At 40.7% G+C, this 13,590-nt stretch overlaps 1 protein-coding gene across 3 annotated transcripts in view; it reads left to right on the top strand.

The window, feature by feature from the left end:
* Positions 1-1,843: 1,843 nt before the first annotated feature.
* The window catches only part of TBCE (tubulin folding cofactor E), a 91,159-nt gene continuing 79,412 nt past the window's right edge, over positions 1,844-13,590 (top strand). The window contains exon 1 of one of the 3 annotated variants that reach the window (XM_043924945.1): positions 1,844-1,965. Coding sequence is in view for 1 of the 3 variants with exons in the window: in XM_043924944.1 (XP_043780879.1) it covers positions 2,815-2,933 (119 nt within the window). In the remaining 2 variants the exon portion in view is untranslated. Of the gene's footprint in view, positions 1,966-2,235; positions 2,934-13,590 lie in introns of those variants that run through there. The other 2 variants (XM_043924946.1, XM_043924944.1) reach the window with 2 other exon arrangements.

Genomic DNA, 13,590 nt, shown 5'->3' with positions numbered 1-13,590 from the left:
GGGATATGAGGACTAAAAAATCACCTTGACAACCTGAAGTTAGTGTTGATATTTGAAAGATAGCTGTGGAAGAACTGGAGGGAAAAGAGCAGCCAGAAGGCCAGGCTAAAAAGGATTAAAGTGAGAGGAGGGTGAGGAATGAGAGACAGAATGTAGAGATCTCTTTCAGGGGAAAATTTAGCAGAGAAAACATTTCAAAAAGATAACATGGTTGAGGGAGCAGTGTATAGGGTCACTGTCTAGAGAAAGGGACTGAAGGCAGAGACATGTCATTCTTTCATTCTAGGCAAAACCAGCCAACTATTGTCGCAGCTCAGTGGAGACAGGAAATATTTTACAAAGAAAAGGAATATGCATGCTTCTATATCCATGGGGCTGGTTTGAATTTGGTGGATGCCAATAATTTTCAAAAACTGTGGTCATTCTCTACCAAAAGATAACTTAAAACTCTCAAGTTTAAAAAGGGCACAGCTCTTCTCAGGACACAGATGAATGTCAGTAAATAACTTATCTTTATTCTGCTTCAGTTTTTGTCTAAATTGGGGTCAATGGTGTCCTCCAACCTTCATGGGTGCAGGAGGCTTAATCAAAATAAACAGTGATAAAGCCTATCTGATAAAGTCATCTGTGTCAAACCTGTAGTCTAACAAAATTTATTAAGTTGCTGAAATAAGGGAAACCACACACCAGAGGAATTGGAGGAGTTTAACTCACAAAAAGGGGAGGGGGGAAAACAGGCAGAAGCAGACATAGCATAGAATTTGGTGGAGTGTAGATAAGAATTAAGCAGGCTCAAGACTGAGCTATGAAGTTGACTCCAAGGTCATGTGTTCTCGAAAACTATTAATATAAAGTTAAAAGTGGAATGTTACATTTGAAAATACCTTATTTGAAGCAGTATGCCTGGGTTGGCAAAGTGTCAGAATGATCCCCAGGACTCAGCTCTGCCAGGCAGACATACGATATTCCATGATTACTGATGTGATTTCATACAACAAAGCTTCTGAAAGTTTGTTTTTGGAACAAGGTTTCTTAACCTATGTCCTTTCATTAATCAACAAAAGCAGTTTTTACAGCTTCATAAGGGGCATCTCTATGTGTTGAAATTGTTTAATTTTGACATTCAGCTTGAAGGCTACCTCCCTGAAGCGTTATTCAGTTTCACTTTGGTTGGAATAAAGGCCTTTTAAAAGCAATAACTATACTGTGGACATGATACGCTTTAATCATGTACCAGACTCCGCGACGGGGAAACGTTTATATATCCGTCATCTCATTTGGTCTTCCGGAGAAGGCAATAGCACCCCACTCCAGTACTCTTGCCTGGAAAACCCCATGGCCGGAGGAGCCTGGTGGGCTGCCGTCTATGGGGTCGCACAGAGTCGGACACGACTAAAGCGACTTAGCAGCAGCAGCATTTGATCTTCACAACTCTTGATACATGAGAAAACTGTTAGAAATTAACATGTCTATGGAATTTCCTTTTTCTATTACTGCGTTTACTTTCATTCTGCCTTACGATTCAGCACGTTAAATTTTTTTCCCCTGGCGTTTGAGGCATCAACACTAGTTTCTTTTCTATGACCACCACAGGCTTCCTACGTGGTAAATTCTCCACGAACATGGAACTGAATCTCATACGGGACTTGTAACTCGCTTCCGTGATAACTAGTAAGCTGGAAGGAGCGCATTCCTTCTTTCTGGCATCGCAAGTTTCGGGGGCATAGCGGGCTCAGCCCAGGGGCCGAGTGTTTCGCTGGGTTTCGAAGGGCTGACCACACCTCCAGCAACCCAGACTCTAGAGTTGATATTCATCGCTGAGATTCAGCTGCCGCAGCTCCCGCCCTCGAGGGCGGGACTTCCTGTCTTCCTAAAGGAGCACTTCCGACCAGAGCCGGAAGCTGCCTTGGGGCAAAGCGCGTGCCCGGGGCTGTCGCTCAGACCACCCTGACTGGCTGCAGGCAGGTGAGCTTGGGGGTGAGTCTGGGTAGCGCAGGAACCATGCATTGCTAGCTGGCTCGTGACCAGTGCAACCCTGCAGGGCTCTCGGTCTTTTTTCCCTTTCTTAGAACTTACCAGATTGCCGGGCGCGGTCTGCTCCCTGAGTCTTTGACCGAATCCATCTGCACTTAGTCTTTGACCGAATCCCCCTGCATTCGCGGGGGCGGGCGGGGTCTCGGGCCTGGGCCTGCTGCGGGCGAGCGGGGCATACTGCATTGCACTTCACCGAAAAGCCTATTGACTTGTCACTTGGAAATAGGTGAAAATGGTACAGGCGACCCACGACTTGGTGTCAGGTTAGAGAACCAACTCTGACCTTTTAAATCGTTTAACATTTATGATGAAGGAGAAAGAATGTTAAGTGGGTGGAGAAGGTATTTACAAGTTTTACCTAGTATTCACTACTGACAAGAGGACTGTTCTAGGTTGTGGGTGGATCCAAATGAGGGTGTGGTATCCCTGTCCCTAAAGAAACTACAGTCCCGTTGTGAAAACAGGACTCACAAATGCCAAACTGTTACAGAAAGAGCAGACAGAATCAGAGTACAGACTTCTCTTTTGTTTCGCGTTAACATAGCCATGAGGACTGTTGTTTGTTATTTGTCTCAGCTTTTTTCATCTTTTTTAGTTTTAACCTTTTTGTATACTTCTATAAATAGCATATTGCTGGGTATTTTTTTTTTTTTTTAAACCTAAGTGGACAGCCTGAGCCTTTTGACTGGCAGCCTTATTGTACTTATATTCAAAGTCATTTCTGAGGTATTCAAGCCACAACCGTTTGAGTCATCCTTGACTCATCTCTTTCTCACACACATGGAATCTGTCAGCAGCAAATCCAGGAACTCAACCTTCAGAATCTATCCGGAGACCCAGGCCCTTCTCACCACCTCCCCTTATCGAAATTGCAGCTATCTTTCACCTGGATTCCTGCGGTAGGCACCTAACCAGTCTGCTTTTTCTTATTTCAGCCTCCCCATCACATCTAAAGTGATTCTTCTAAAAAAAAAAAAAAATCAGATTATCTTCCTCCTCGCACAGAACTCTCCACGGACTTCCCATTTCACTCGGATTGAAAGCCAGATTCTTTAGAATGACCCTCAAGGTGCTTTCTGATCCCGCCCTTGCTATATCTCTGATCTAATCTCCAGCTCCACTCCCCCTTTATTCCGATGCCTCAGGCACATCCTAACGTCAAGATACTCACACTTGCAGTTCCTTTGTCTGAATGTCCACACGGTTTAATCCCTTACCTCCTTCGTATATATATTTTTAACTTTACGTTTTCAGTGAGGACTTCCCTGGCCATAGGCTTCCCTTGCATTTCCATTGTACTCATCCTTCTCCTGCATATCACCGTGTGACCTGCTGTGGGATTGGTTCATTTCTCTGGATCAGCAGTGTTTACCCCTCTACCATAGAAGCTTATTTATGAGAGCTGGTATTTTTCTGTATTTTGTTTACAGCTGTATCCTTAGTTCTTAAAACAATACCTGGCTTTTAGTGGGCTCTCTATAATTGTTGAAAAACCTTTTTTTGCCGTTTTATAATTTGTACTTTCTGCTCTTTTTCTTTCTCTTTCCTTGCCTTTTTTTGAATTGAGGTCTTGTTTTATCGTCTCTTTTTCCTTCTACTTGTTTGAAGATATGTTATTCTATGTACTTTATTTCTGTTCTTATAGTGGTTAATTTAAATTTTATTGTGGTTAAAAATAAATGTAGTTAATTTTAATTTTACCGTGCATAATTGAAACTAATCAGAAAACTTTGCAAAACAGTATTGTTTTTACCTGTAAGTTACTGGTTTTTTAACAGGCTTCCTGGATCATCTCAATATTTATTTTTGTAAGATGTAAATGTTCAATAAAACTAGTAGTTATTACTTTCGGTGGCCTTCATTTTTTTCCTTTTTGGTTTATTACAAAGTAAATTTGTCATATACATTAATAAAATATTTACTGTATACTTAGCGCTCAAAGTTTTGTTTTTAAATATACTTTTCCTCCCTTACCTTTTTGCTCTGAAATGTGCAAAAGAGTCCACTAGAAAATATGGTAGATGTTATTATGAAATGAATCTTGCCTAGAAAGTAGTAGAGACTACCAGAAAGGGAATTTTAACAGTTTGCTGGTTATTAGGAGCAGGTGGAATGAATTTGTGGAAGAGTTATATGGGAAGATTTGGTGGTATTTGAAAGTATGTGGAGAAAAGGCACAACCTGGTTCATTGATTTTATTAGTTCTGTTTCGTATAGTTGTGTCATAAAAATTGTAGGTTTGATGTGGATTTAAGTCATTGGTGTTTGAGAGAGAAGATATGTTTACAGCCTCTTCAGAAACCCTAAAACTTTTTGGAGGCACTACTTAAAATGATGTGAGACAGTTCAGTGTGTGAGGGCCAAGGAATACTGTGAGGATGTACTAGAACTTTGACATGGTCTTTGACATTAGGTATGATGTGCATAGAGGACAGCAGGGCATTATGCTAAGTGAAGTAAGCGGGTCACCAAAAGACAACTGTGTGCTTTGACTTCTATGACATATTTAGAGTAGGCAAGTTAATAGAAATGGAAGGTGGGAGCTGGGGAGAGGAGGTTACAGGAGTTGTTTAATGGATATAGATTTTCAGTTTTGCAAGACAAAAAAATTTTGGTGATTGGTTGCACAGCAGTGGGTAAATGTATATAATGCCACTGAACTGTGCACTTAAAAATGGTTAAGGTAATAAATTGTATGGTATGTGTATTTTACAACAATTTAATTTCTTTTTAAAAAGGACCACAGATGGGTTTCTTTAAAATTTGGCTATTAAAAAAATAAAATAAAATAAAATTTGGCTATTAAAACTCAGAAGTTGTTACATTTTAGGTGGTCATTTTTGCCCATACTATTCAAAGGTGTTGCATTCCCACTTTCTGTAGTTTCCCAGCCTGAATCTCCAATCAGTGAAACCCTGTTAGGTTTCACGACCTGGAAAGCTTGTTCTCTTAATTTCCACTGCATATTTCCATCAGCTTAATCAGAATGGTTTCCACATGGAATCTGCCTCACTCTTAACCCTCCTGTTTCTTCTGAGTTACTGAATTTGATCTTTACATTATTAATTCTAGGTCTTAATTGTTTGCTGTTAGTTATCTCTCCTCATTAAACTCTTAAGTTCCTTACAAGAGACCGTCTTCTACTTGCTTATAATCTTGGTGACAGAAAGGTTAATGAGTGTCAGAATCCATAGCTTGTAAGTTCCTGAACCAGGATTACTACCTAGAGCTCCTGAATCTCAGTGAAGAATGTTTCCTGTTGATGTTTTCCACTTGATAAATGTCAACATGTGAATGATACTTCAGACCTCATGCTAAATTATTTTAGTACAATTTTGAACAAAGAGCAGGAAAGATAAAGCAAAATACGTTTAGAAAGATAACAATACATATTGAAAAGCTTTTTTCTAAAATTAATTCACAAAGTGCCAGTGTTCTCACTTTTTTTGTTGGGCATCAAGCATCTTTTTGGATCCCTTGGTGGCTGAACAAAGTAGGAGATGTGGTAACTGAATCAGTACCTACTGGTGGAATAGGCTCACTGGGATTAGACTTCCCCATGTCAACTACTGTTATTCTTTTTAATTAAATTTTTATTTTATATAAGAGTTTAGTTGATTTACAGTGTTGCGTTAGTTTCAGGTGTATAGCACCTGATTCAGTTATACATTTATCCTTTTTCAGATTCTTCTTTCTCTCTCCCCCTTCCTTTGCCCTCTGGTAACCATAAGTATTTTCAGAGTCTGGAGTTCTGTTTTTGTTTTGTAAATAAGTTCATTTGCATCATTTTATTTTTAAATTCCACATAGGATATAGGATATAATATTTCTGTCTGACTTAGTTCACTTAATATGATGATATATAGGTTCATCCATGTTGCTGCAGGTGGCATTGTTTCATCCTTTTTTATGGCTGAATAATATTCCATTGCCTATATGTACCACATCTTATTTATCCATTCCTCTGTCAGTGGTCATTTAGGTTGCTTCCATGTCTTGACGGTAGTGGTTGGATGGCATCACTGACTTAATGGCCATGAGTTTGAGGAAGCTCCGGGAGTTGGTGATGAACAGGGAAGCCTGGCATGCTGCAGTCCACAGGGTCACAAAGAGATGGACATGATTGAGCAACTGAACTGAACTGAAATAGTGCTGCTATGAACATTGTGTGCATGTATCTTGTCAAATTATAGTTTTCTCCATATTCATGGGCTTCCCAGGAGGTTTGGTAGTAAAGAATCTGCCTGCCAGTGCAGGAGATGCAGGAGACACAGGTTCAGTGCCTGGATCAGGAAGGCCCCCGGAGGAGGAAATGACAACCCATTCCAGTATTCTTGCTTGGGAAATACCATGGACAGAGGAGCCTGGTGGGCTGCAGTCCATAGGGTTGCAAAGAGTCAGACACAACTGAGGACAGCCAGATACGTTCCAGGAGTGGGATTGCTGGATCATACGATAGGCCTATTTTTAGTTTTTTTAAAGGAAACTCCATACTGTTCTCTGTAATTGTACCAATTTACATTCCCAACAACAGTGTATGGAGGTTCACTTTTCTTCCCACCCTCTCTAGCATTTATTGTTTGTAGACTTTAAAAATATTTGTTTATTTTGGGCTGTGCTGAGTCTTTGTTGCTGCCTGTGGGCTTTCTCTGGTTGCAGTGCATGGACCTCATTGCGGTGGCTTTTCTTGTTGTGGAGCTTGGCCTCTAGGGTGTGTGGGCTTCATTAGTTGCAGCACATGGGCTTAGTAGTTGTGGCACATGGACTTAAGTTGCTCTGCTGCATGTGGGATCTTCCCAGACCAGGGATCAAGCCCATGTCCCCTGCATTAACAGGCCCATTCTTAACCACTGGACCACCTGGGACGTCCCTGTTTGTAGACTTTTTGATGGTCTTGCTGATAGCTGTGAGGTGATACCTCATAATTTTAATTTGCATTTCTCTAATAATTAGAGACGTTGAGCCTCTTTTCATGTGCTTTTTGGCCATATGTGCGTCTTTGGAGAAATGTCTATTTAGATCTTCTGCCAATTTTTTAATTGGACTTTTTTTTTTTTTTTAATATAACTACATGAACTGTTTGTAGATTTTGGAGATTAATCCCTTGTCAGTTGTCTCATTTGCAAATATTTTCTCCCATTTTGTGGGTTGTCTTTTCATTTTGTTTATGGTTTCTTTTGCTCCGCAAAAGCTTTTATTTTATTTATTTATTTATTTTTTAGCTCTGCTGAATCTTTGTTGCTGAATGGGCTTGTCTCTAGTTGCGGTGACATGGTCTACTCTAGTTGCGGTGCACAGGCTTTTCATTGCAGTGGTCTCTGTTGTGGTGATGCGCTGGCCCAGTTGCTGTGATGCACAGACTAAGTTGCACTGCAGCATGTGGGGTCTTCCTGGACCAAGGATCAAACCCTGCATTGGCAGGTTGGTTCTTCACCACTGAGCCGTCAGGGAAACCTCTGTTACTGGACTTTCTGTCCGGGTCTGTTGTTCTGTGTTGCTGTTTTTATGCCAGTGCCATCCGTACTCTTTTAATTGCTACAGCATTTTCTAAAGTCAGGGAGCCTGATTCTTCCACCTTTGTTTTTCTTTCTCAGGATCATTTTAGCTATTACTGGCCTTTTGTGTTTCCATACAGATTTCAAAAATTTTTGTTCTAGTTCTGTGAAAGATTCCATTGGTAATTTGATGGGGATTGCATTGAGTGTGAAGATTGCCTTGGGTAGTATGTTCATTTTAACTGAATTGATTCTTCAGTCCAAGAACATGGTATATTTTTCTGTGTCATCTTCAGTTTTTTCTTTTTCTACCACGCCCCGCACCATCTTCAGTTCCGTTCATCATCATCATATAGTTTTCAGTGTATAGGTCTTCTGCCTCCTTTAGTAGTTTTATTCCTAGGTATTTTATTCTTTTGATGTTGTGATAAATGGGATTATTTCCTTAATTTCTCTTTTATTAATGTATAGAATGCAGCAGGCTTTTGTGTATTAATTTAGATTTTTTTGTATGTTTGTTTGTGTTTTTTGGATGTGCTGCACGGCATATGTGATCGTAGCATCCTCAACCAGGGATTAAACCATGACCCTGGCAGCGGAAGCACGGAGCCTTCACCACTGGACTGCCAGAGAAGCCCTTCTGTGTATTAATTTTATCCTGCAACTTTACCAAATTCATTAATTAGCTCAGCAGTTTTCTGGTAGCATCTTTATGGTTTCATATGTAAGAGTTCATAGTAAGAGTTGGACATGACTGAGCAACCGAACTGAATTGATGTCATCTACCATTACAGTTTTACTTCTTTTCCAATTTGGGCTCCTTTTATTTATTTACTTTTTCCTCTCTCATTGCTATGGCTAGGACTTCAAAGTATGTTGAATAAAAGAGGACAGAGTGGATATCCTTGTCTTGTTCCTGATCTTGTAGGAAAGGCTTTCTGCTTTTCACCATTGAGTATGATGTTGCCATTGGCTTGTCGTATATGACTTTTATTATGTTGAGATAAATTCCCTCTATGTCCACTTTCTGAAGAGTTTTTATCATGAATGAATAAGTGTTGAATTTTATCACAAGCATTTTCTGTATCTGTTGAGATGATCATATGGTTTTTGTTCTTCAATTTGTTAATGTGGTGTATCACCCTGATTGATTTGCAGATATTGAAAAATCCTTCATCCCAGGAATAAATCTCACTTAATAATCTAGTGTATGATCTATTTAATGCCTTGTTTGGTTCAGTTTGCTGGTATTTTGTTGAAGATTTTTGCATCTATGTTCATCAGTGATATTGGCTTGTAATTTTCTTTTTCTGTGGTATCTTTGTCTGGTTTTTGCATCAGTGGTGGTAGCTTAATACAATGAATTTGGGGGTATTCCTTCCTCTGCAAGCTTTCCCAAGAGTTTCAAAAGGATAGGTATTCAGTTCGGTCCAGTCACCCAGTCGTGTCTGACTCTTTGCGAGCCAATGAGCTGCAACACGCCAGGCCTCCCTACCCAACACCAACTACCAGAGCCCACCCAAACTCATGTCCATTGAGTTGGTGATGCCATCCAACCGTCCCATCCTCTGTTGTCCCCTTTTCCTCCTGCCCTCAATCTTTCCCAGCATCAGGGTCTTTTCCAGTGAGTCAACTCTTCGCATCAGGTGGCCGAAGTATTGCAGTTTCAGCTTCAGCATCAGTCCTTTCAATGAACACTCAGGACTGATCTCCTTTAGGACGGACTGGTTGGATCTCCCTGCAGTCCAAGGGACTCTCAAGAGTCTTCTCCAACACCACAGTTAAAGCATCAATTCTTTGGCGCTCAGCTTTCTTTATAGTCCAACTCTCACATTCATACATGACCACTGGAAAAACCATAGCCTTGACTAGATGGATCTTTATTGGCAAAGTAATGTCTCTGCTTTTTCATATGCTGTCTAAGTTGGTCATAACTTTCCTTCCAAGGAGCAAGCGTGTTTTAATTTCATGCCTGTAGTCACCATCTGCAGTGATTTTGGAGCCCCCAAAAATAAAGTCTCTCACAGTTTCCACTGTTTCCCCATCCATTTGCTATGAAGTGATGAGACCAGATGTCATGATAGTAGTTTTCTGACTGTTGAGCTTTAAGCCAACTTTTTCACTTTCTTCAAGAGGCTTTTTTTTTTTTCATCAAGAGGCTCTTTAGTTCCTCTTCACTTTCTACCTTAAGGGTGGTGTCATTTGCATATCTGAGGTTATTGATATTTCTCCCAGCAATCTTGATTCCAGCTTGTGCTTCCTCTAGCCCAGTGTTTCTCATGATGTACTCTGCATATAAGTTAAATAAGCAGGGTGACAATATACAGCTGTGACGTACTCCTTTTCCTATTTGGAACCAGTCTGTTGTTCCATGTCCAGTTCTAACTGTTGCTTCCTGACCTGCATACAGATTTCTCAGGAGGCAGGTCAGGTGGTCTGGGATTCCCATCTCTTTCAGAATTTTTCACAATTTATTGTGATCCACACAGTCAAAGGCTTTGGCATAGTCAATAAAGCAGAAATAGATGTTTTTCTGGAACTTTCTTGCTTTTTCGATGATCCAGCAGATGTTGGCAATTTGATCTCTGGTTCCTCTGCCTTTTCTAAAACCAGCTTGAGCAACTGGAAGTTCACAGTTCACGTATTGCTGAAGCCTGGCTTGGAGAATTTTAAGCATTACTTTACTAGTGTGTGAGATGAGTGCAATTGTGTGGTAGTTTGAGCATTCTTTGGGATTGCCTTTCTTAGGGATTGGAATGAAAACTGACCTTTTCCAGTCCTGTGGCCACTGCTGAGTTTTCCAAATTTGCTGGCATGTTGAGTGCAGCACTTTCACAGCATCACCTTTGAGGATTTGAAATAGCTCAACTGAAATTCCATCACCTCCACTAGCTTTGTTCAAAATGACGCTTTCTGAGGCCCACTTGACTTCACATTCCAGGATGTCTAGCTCTAGGTGAGTGATCACACCATCGTGATTATCTGGGTCATGAAGATCTTTTGTACAGTTCTTCTGTGTATTCTTGCCACCTCTTCTCAATATATTCTGCTTCTGTCAGGTCCATACCATTTCCGTCCTTCATTGAGCCCATCTTTGCATGAAATGTTCCCTTGGTATCTCTAATTTTCTTGAAGAGATCTCTAGTCTTTCCCATTCTATTGTTTTTCTCTATTTCTTTGCATTGATCAATGAGGAAGGCTTTCTTATCTCTCCTTGCTATTCTTTGGAACTCTGCATTCAAATGGATATATCTTTCCTTTTCTTCTTTGCTTTTTGCTTCTCTTCTTTTCACAGCTATTTGTAAGGCCTCCTCAGACAGCCATTTTGCTTTTTTGCATTTCTTTTTCCTGGGGATGGTTTTGCTCCCTGACTCCTGTATAATGTCATGAGCCTCTGTCCATAGTTCATCAGGCACTCTGTCTATCAGATCTAGTCCCTTAAATCTATTTCTCACTTCCACTGTATAATCATAAGGGATTTGATTTAGGTCATACCTGAATGGTCTAGTGGTTTTCCCCAGTTTCTTCAATTTCAGTCTGAATTTGGCAATAAGGAGTTCATGATCTGAGCCACAGTCAGCTCCCGGTCTTGTCTTTGCTGACTGTATATAGAGCTTCTCCATCTTTGGCTACAAAGAATGTAATCAATCTGATTTTGGTGTTGACCGTCTGGTGATGTCCATGTGTAGAGTCTTCTCTTGTGTTGTTGGAAGAGGGTGTTTGCTATGTATGACCAGTGCGTTCTCTTGGCAAAACTCTATTAGCCTTTGCCCTGCTTCATTCTGTACTCCAAGGCCAAATTTGCCTGTTACTCCAGGTGTTTCTTGACTTCCTACTTTTGCATTCCAGTCCCCTATAATGAAAAGGACATCTTTTTTGGGTATTAGTTCTAAAAGGTCTTATAGGTCTTCATAGAACTGTCCAACTTCAACTTCTTCAGCATTATTGGTCAGGGCATAGACTAGGATTACCGTGATATTGGATGGTTTGCCTTGGAAATGAACAGAGATCATGCTGTCATTTTTGAGATTGCATCCAGGTACCACTTCAGACTCTTTTGTTGACCATGATGGCTACTCCATTTCTTCTAAGGGATTCCTGCCCACAGTAGTAGATAAAATAGTCATCTGAGTTAAATTCACCCATTGCCGTCCATTTTAGTTCACTGATTCCTAGATTAGCTACATTCACTCTTGCCGTCTCCTGTTTGACCAGTTCCAGTTTGCCTTTATTCATGAACCTAACATTCCAGGTTCCTATGCAATATTGCTCTTTACAGTATCAGATCTTGCTTCTATCACCAGTCACATCCACAACCGGGTGTTGTTTTTGCTTTGGCGCCATCCCTTCATTCTTTTTTAAGTTATTTCTCCACTGATCTCCAGTATCATATTGGGCACCTACCGACCTGGGGAGTTCATCTTTCAGTGTCCTATCTTTTTGCCTTTTCATACTGTTCATGGGGTTCTCAAGGCAAGAAAAATGAAGTGGTTTGGCATTCCCTTCTCCAGTGGACCACATTCTGTCAGACCTCTCCACCATGACCCGTCCGTCTTGGGTGGCCCCACATGGCATGGCCTAGTTTCATTGAGTTAGACAAGGCTGTGGTCCATGGGATCAGATTGGCTAGTTGTGTATGATTGTGGTTTCAGTCTGTCTGCCGTCTGATGCCCTCTCTCAGCGCCTACCGTCTTACTTGGGTTTCTCTTACCTTGGACAAGGGGTATCTCTTCACGGCTGCCCCAGGAAAGTGAAGCTGCTGCTCCTTACCTTGGACATAGGGTATCTCCTCTCTGCTGCTAGCCACTCCTGCACCACAGGAGGTATTAATTCTTTTCTAAGTATTGCGGGCAGGAGGAGATGGGGACGACAGAGGATGAGATGGCTAGATGGCATCACCAACTCGATGGATATAAGTTTGAGTAAACTCCGGAAGTTGGCGATGGACAGGGAGGCCTGGAGTGCTATGATTCATGGGGTCACAAAGAGTTGGACATGACTGAGTGACTGAACTGAACTGAACTGAAATGTGTGATAAAATTCTTCTGTGAAGCCATCTGGTCCTGGACTTTTGTTTGTAGAGAGTTTTTTTTTTTTTTCTTTTTTAAAATTTTTATTTATTTAGGCTGCACCAGCTCTTGGTTGTGGCACATGGGATCTCATTCACTGACCAGGGACTGAACCTGGGCCCCCTGAATTAAGAGTGCGGAGTCTTATCCAGGAATAAGGGTGGCTCAGACAGTAAAGTGTCTGTCTGCAATGCTGGAGACCCGGGTTCGATCCCTGAGTCAGAAAGATCCCCTGGAGAAGGAAATGGCAACCCACTCCAGTACTCTTGCCTGTAAAATCCCATGGGCAGAGGAGCCTGGTAGGCTGCAGTCCATGGGGTCGCAGAGTCGGACACGACTGAGCGACTTGACTTTACATATCTTACCAGGGAAGTCCCTGTTTGTTGAAAGTCTTTTAATCATTATTTCAGTTTCAGTCCTTGTGATAGGTCTGTTTATATTTTCTTTTTCTTACTGGTTCAGTCTCAGAAGATTATACCTTTCTAAGAATTTGTCCATTTCTTCTATGTTGTTCATTTTATTGGCATATATATATATATATGTGCATATATATATATATATTTGTGTTTAGTAGTCTCTCATGGTCCTTTTTATTTCTGTGGTGTTAGTTCTAACTCCTCAATTTTCATTTCTAATTTTATTGACTTGAACCCTCTCCCATTTTTTCCTCATGAATCTGGCTAAAGGTTTATCTGGTCTGTTTTGTCTTTTCAAAGAACCAGCATTTAGTGCCATGGATCTTTTCTATTGTTTTCCTTGTCTGTATTTCATTTATTTCTGCTCTGATATTTATGATTTCTTTCCTTCTGCAAACTTGAGAATTTGTTCTTCTTTATCTGGTTGCTTTAGATGTACGTTTAGGTTGTTTATTTGCGATTTTTTTTTTCCTGAGGTAAGGTTGTATTGCCATAAACTTTCCTCCTAGAACTGTTTTTACTGTGTCTCATAGGTTTTGGATCATGTTTTTGTTTTCATTTGTTTCTGGGTATTTTT

Source organism: Cervus elaphus, chromosome 15 (genome assembly GCF_910594005.1).
Source record: "Cervus elaphus chromosome 15, mCerEla1.1, whole genome shotgun sequence".
Lineage (NCBI taxonomy): Eukaryota > Metazoa > Chordata > Mammalia > Artiodactyla > Cervidae > Cervus > Cervus elaphus.
Note: the sequence above shows the minus strand (reverse complement) of the source record. Positions and strands in the feature narration are given on the sequence as shown.